This window comes from Parus major, chromosome 1 (genome assembly GCF_001522545.3).
Source record: "Parus major isolate Abel chromosome 1, Parus_major1.1, whole genome shotgun sequence".
NCBI lineage: Eukaryota > Metazoa > Chordata > Aves > Passeriformes > Paridae > Parus > Parus major.
In genome coordinates, this window is record NC_031768.1 from 60,431,190 (window position 1) to 60,437,374 (window position 6,185).

Here is a 6,185-nt window from a genome sequence, read left to right on the forward strand (position 1 = left end):
TATAATTTTTATATAACAGCAAAGCTGAACTATGCCCCCAAGTTCCTAAAGCAAAAGCAGTCACCTTGAGGTGATGTCAGCTTAGTAATTTTCACTGAAAAAGAAATTAAATGTGATATTTATTATTCAAGAACCTTGATTAAAAAAAAAAATTCACTTCTGAAAGATGTAGCAAATAAGAAAGGCTTCATTAGAAATGTAAAGACATGGAAGTGGAAATAGCTGCTACAAATAATATCTAAACCTGCAATGTGTGAATCCCTTATATATTCTATTTTCTTCTTAATAGGGTTCAGCTATAGTCTGCTCTTAAACTTACAGTCAAAAAGAATTTCACGTTGTCCTTGGAAAATAACTTCAACTCTCACAGCGCATACAAGGAAGTGATTTATGAATGTATCAATATCAGTTCAACAGACAAAATTTAAAGATTCAGAATAAAAGCAAAATTTGTTTTAAGAGGGTGTGATGGAGAAAGAATCTCTCCAAACTGTCCTCAGTTATGAGCATCAAAGGGAGATCAGGAAGTCTGGGTTCAGGAAAGGGCGTGGGAGCCGAGCTAGCAGAAAGGTCATTTCCATGAGAAATAACCCAGCAGAGCAATGCTGGGAAAAGTCAAAGCCAGTCTTGAGGGGAAGGAGCGCAGAAGTGAGCCGTGCAAGGAGGGTGTGCAGGAGCTCCCAGGCCCTGGAGGGTCGGGGGCAGGTGGCTGATTCTGGGGCAAGGTCGCTGCCAGTGCTCACATCAGCCCCAGTCCCCTGTCCTTGGCTGTGCATCCGTCACCTCTGGACTCCCCAGGAGCAGCGAGACCTCAGACCGGGCTGTTTCACCAGGCTCTGGAGAGAGGGAACACCTCTGGCCTCGCTGAGAAGGTGAGCATGTGTTGGGTGTGTCACACTGTGCTCCTAAACTGCCCAGCCTGTCTTGGTTTGGTGTGGCTTCCCCACAGCTGGCTGCCTTGCCCATTCACCCAGCTGCCCAGCATTTCCTGGGATTATTCAGAGATGAGGGGAAAAAAAAATTGATGGGAGGCATTGGAAACTTGAAGTATCTCTCTAAACCTTGGGTCAATATATCTCTGGCAGTGCAAAAGAGCTGACAGAGCCACTGTCAAGTTTAATTGTCCCCTAGATAATGTCCTTCAAAGTCATATATATTATACATTTCTGTTTATCCTGAAAATGTGCAATCTAAACACTTTATCCGTAAGTGACTTTAAGAACTGTAGCTGCTTGTCCATGATAGACACGTGGGTCTGGGCTTCTGATGCTGGACGTGTTCTGCATCTTCCCTGGGTAATTAAGGGGTCTAATTATTAAAAATTAAATAAATTAAATATTAAGAATTACCTCTGCGGCTGATTTGCTCTTTGCCCCTTCACGCCTCACCATGCCCCCATTTTGGGACTTTTAGGGGAAAAAAATGGGACTGGGCACCCAAACGGAATGGGATGTGTTGGAAAGGCTGCCGGGTTTAAGAGAGGGAGCAATGCACAGCTCTGGACATAGTGTAAGTGGAAAAGAAATGTCCAAAAAAGAGTTTTTGGGGAATAGCTTTTTAGCAGAAGCATGATATTATGAAAACACAAGTCTGATGTGAGATAAAGCAGCAGATGAATGCGGAAGACAGCCCTGAAATCTAGAGAGTAAACAGGTTGCAATAAAATCAAATGTTACTGCAAACAGACATATCTCCTAAATTAAATAATTTTCATTCCTTCTTCTCTTAAATGAAGGAATTTTGGATTTTAAATGAAGAACTACTTTCATAAGTGTTTGGACAACCTTGGGAAGGGGATGCAGGATGCATCTGTGGATGTTGGCTCTCAACTTGGAGAAACCTGGACATGCAGTGTTGTTTGGTGGAAATGACAGGGAAAGGGAAAGCAACAGGCTTTGAAAAGGAGAGGGCAACAATAGCACAGGGGGTGCACAGTGTGATGGCAGAGCTGGAGAATATGAGGGGCTTGTGTGTTGTGGTCACTCTCTGTTTAGTGCTTGGGGTAGAGATATGAGGGCAAGATTCAGGAAGGTAAAACTCACCTCACAGACAGAAAGGCAGAACTGGGCTTTCCAAGGGACAGCAGGGAAGCTGGGAGGCCTCAGCAGGGGGAGAAGAATACACCTGAATGAAATTTGGCAAGTACTTTATTTTTTCTTTTTAGCTAGAAAAAGTCACATTTGTGCTGTTAGAAACTCTGTGCAGAAAGCCAGAGGATTCCAATAATTTGGTTATAAAAAATAGTTCAACCTCTGATCAAATAACTTCATCATGAAAATCACATAAATTAAATTTTGGTTAAAGCTGCAGAAAACAAGGGGTTTTTTTGCACAAAACAACAATTTTTGATTGGCTGATTGGTCTTTTTTTTATGTAAAAAACTGAAATCCTTCATTTGCCCCAGTTCACTTATGGTTAGGTGATTTAAGTTGCAATATTTTGGGTAAGGGAAAGGAGGGGAGACTGTTCAACAGATAAGTCTGAGGTTTCTGTGTCTGAAATGAGAAGCATTAGAGGCTTGGCCCTGCAGTATGGATTTTAGAGATGAGTTTTCTGATGATGTGAAAAAGAGGCAGATGGACTGTAGGAAAAAGATAAGCAATCACTATTGCAGGGCTAGAAAGCAAGAAAAATAACAGAGCTATCAAAAGATATAAAGAGGAAGAGTGATGGGAGAAATGAGAATGAAAAGTGGAGAATTATCTACGGGTTGTGACAGTTTTTGGACCATGGTGATGGGAGCTTGTCAAAAAAACGCGCAAAGAGCAACAAAGCTGTCTTGGTTGTGATGTCCCAAAGCTTTGGTTTGGAGTTTCAAATGATCTGTGCATATTGTGGATTTTAAGATCAAAAAGCAAAACTGTCACTGCATTTTTGTGGCATCCTGTTAACACAGGCTATTCAGCATCAGCAAGAGAAACCTGCTTTCACGGCCAGATTTTTTATATGAACCTTTAAAAATGCTTTATTTTGAAAATTTTGTTTCAGCCTCATAACAATTTTTAATGTGTTTGTGCATCAGTCATTTGGGAGCAGGCTATTCTGAGGCAGAAAATATTCTCTCATTTTAGTCCACTACAGGTCTGTAAAGATGAGGTAGAGAGATAAAGGGAAAGTCCAGGTTTTTATAAGAAAGCTTTTAATGCTGCCATTGTGCTGCTTTATCTACCAATGCCAGTTTTCTCAGCTTTTATCAGCTAGGTGTCTGGTGGATTCCTTACCTTTCAGCATCAAAGGGGCAACATGGTTACCTGTGAGAACTGATTTATTTGCTTGTTCCTGTCATTAATGTAATTTAATTCTGATCTGGAATTTTGGCAGTAAATCTACGCATTTGTGTTCCCTTTTCTTTCAGTCCTAATCAAGCTTCTCCAGCCCCACTGTGCCACCTCCTCCCCGACAGTGGTCAGTAGCCTCTTGCAGAAGCCCTGGAAGAAACCTTTTCCCACAGTCCCCCTATTTGCTAAAGAAGGGCCATGTCTGCCTTGGAGCAGAGGAACCAGAGCAGGCAGCACACAGAGCCTGAGACAGGCTACATCACCCCTGGGGTGAAGCCAAGGGGTGAGATGTTCGTCTTTATTGATGGGAAATGGGGGAATGACACCTGCTGCCAGCCACCCTGTCCTTCCCACCAGAGACTCTTTAGCAAGAAGGCACAGAATGAGTGGAGCATCTGGGAGGAGAATAGAGCACTCTGGCAGGAAAACCAAGTCCTCTGGATCAAAAACAGGATGCTCTGGGAAGAAAACAAGGCCTTACAGTATCTCCAGTCACAGAACAAATCTGTCCAGGTAATTTACTCTGATGCTCTTCAGCAAAACCTCAAGAGCAAAAATAAGCCATTTCCACTCTTCCAAGAGGGGACCACAGGCTTTCAGCTCTGCCTGGACAACAAAGCTCTCCAGTCAGTCCAGAAAAAGAATAAATTATTTGAGGATTTCCAGCAGGAGAATAACGCACTCCCTGTTACCTGGAAGGGCCAAAAAGCCGTCACTGTCCATGAAGAGAGTGAAGATGCCAGCTCAGACCTTCAGAAGAACACTGACACCACTGCAGCTGTGGAAAAAGGTAACCCCAGCCCAGTCCCCCAGCAGGAACATGAAGGTAGAAGGAAGAACACTACTCCAACTCAGAATAAGATTGAGTCTGCCCCAAGTATGCCGGGAGAGCATGAAATCCTCCGAGTTCTTCAGGACCTGTGTGAGCTCCTCCATACCTTCCTAAAAATGAGCCATCCTTCTGGGGAGAAACAGTGCTGTCACAATGTCTGTGATGTGAACAGATCCTTCCAAGAAGATTACAATAAACTGAAGCTGCAGCTGAAAGCTGCGAAAAACACTGTGTCAGACATCACAGCTCAAATGGATATGCTGGAAAAGGAGATCATTGCCATCACTTCCCCAGTGTATGAAGAAGCAGGGCAAAAGCTGGCAACTGAGCATCAGCTCGGACATGTGTGAAGCTTGGGGCTAAGAACTGCTAGCTCAGTTCCCAAAAAGCTTCCCTCCTTTTTTCAGGAACCTAATAAAATCCCAATAGAGCCTGAAGACATCTGAGGAACCTTGGTTCTTTCTGAAACTTTCTTGCAGTACTTAGAAATATTTCACCTCCTGGTTAGATGGTGTAGGTGACTGTAATGAATTTGCCTAGCCTCAGGAATCATGTTTTTCAGCATTTTTTTTCAAAGTTTCTTACAGTAAAGTCTAGATTTTCAGAAGGCTATTGCTTGACGATCTTAACTCTGATTACAGCGTGCCAGCTTGTAGTCCAAGGACACACTCACAGTCTCTTCTAAAAACACGTTGATTAATAAAGGAGGATGTCTCCTCCCAGACATTATGGTGGGGGCCACAGGAAGAAATGGAGCTGGCAGCAGGACTTCTCCTGCACAGAGCAGTGAGATCGCTCTTGATTTCTTGGCTAGTCAGATAAAGCAGGTTTTTAGCTGCCCCAGAATAAGAAAGCCCCAGAGTAAGAAAGTAGGTTGCCAAAAGCAGCATTTTGATGGCTGTTCCATGGATTAAGCCAGTATTTAAAAGGGCATCTACTCACACTATAATGGACAAGTCAATCTACAGTGATCTGCTGACACAGAAATGAGAGCCTTTTGATCTGCTCAGGTTTGAAATTCTGGTCTAGTCTCAGTTGTGGCCAGAGTGGCTGGAAATGCATTTCCTCTGTCCTGGACAGTCTGGATGCAGTGCACTTTGTCACAATCTTTCAGGCAGAATATGGAAGCCTTTAAGTAATCTGACAAGACAGATGCAGTGAGACTTCTGCAGAGCAATTGTAGGAGCATTACTGTAAACCAAACGAGAGGTTACAGTGAGGTTTATCTGTTTCAACAGGACCCCAAAAGCAGGTTTTCACTCTAGTTTAAAATCTCTAAGTGATTTGGCACTGAATTACCTAAAGCATGAACTATCTTTCACCTTGTATTTCACTCAGACAAGACCATGCCAAGTACAAGTGATGACTGTTTACTTCAGAGGCTTAAAACAACAGGTATTTTCTTTTGCTGCTTTGGTTTTGGGATGCTGAGGGCAATCTCTCATGCATGAAGTTAAATGGCTGGCTCTCAGAGGTGTGGGTAGGGCTGCATCTGTAAAGATCAAGTGAGAAGAAGAGGAGTGATGTTCATTAATAGGTGGATGTACAGACAGCAAGTTGCTTCTGCTTAATGACTGGGTCACAGCTATTAATAGATAAATACCTCAGCACTGTGCTGGAGAACATTTTTTATGCCTTCAGACAGGTTGCTTTTTTCTTCGCCATCTGCATCACCAGGTTTGAACACATAGTTTGGTAAGAGAGAGAAACTGGACTATGGAGACCCTAATGAAGAGGTTCAGAGGAAGGTAACAGTAGTAAAAAGCTCTGATCATGTGTTCATATCTTAACAAACTAATTTGTGTCCCATTAGAAGAAATAAACTGCTCTTTTGCCAGTGGTCAGAATACTGACTCCTGCCATGTCCCTCTGCATGGGCAAGAAAGACATTTGGGAGTGTATCTTTCTACCAGGTGTTTGGGAGGAGTCATCTCATCTAATGTCAGGTGTCCATCCAGGCAGGACATCCAGATCTCAGCTAGTCTCCCTGGGCTTCCTTTCTGTCCTGTGGGAAGGAATGGGCATGTTCAGGCTCTGATTAATCTGTCTCCTATTAGACTAAAAGTAGGCTCTGT

At 43.1% G+C, this 6,185-nt stretch overlaps 1 protein-coding gene across 1 annotated transcript; it reads left to right on the forward strand.

Annotated features, from left to right (window-relative positions):
• Positions 1 to 627: 627 nt before the first annotated feature.
• Positions 628 to 5,957, forward strand: CBY2 (chibby family member 2). Its single transcript, XM_015622309.2, has 2 exons — positions 628 to 872; positions 3,356 to 5,957. The coding sequence occupies exon 2, from the start codon at positions 3,477 to 3,479 to the stop codon at positions 4,458 to 4,460; it is 984 nt and encodes a 327-aa protein (XP_015477795.1). The 5' UTR covers positions 628 to 872; positions 3,356 to 3,476; the 3' UTR covers positions 4,461 to 5,957.
• Positions 5,958 to 6,185: the final 228 nt, after the last annotated feature.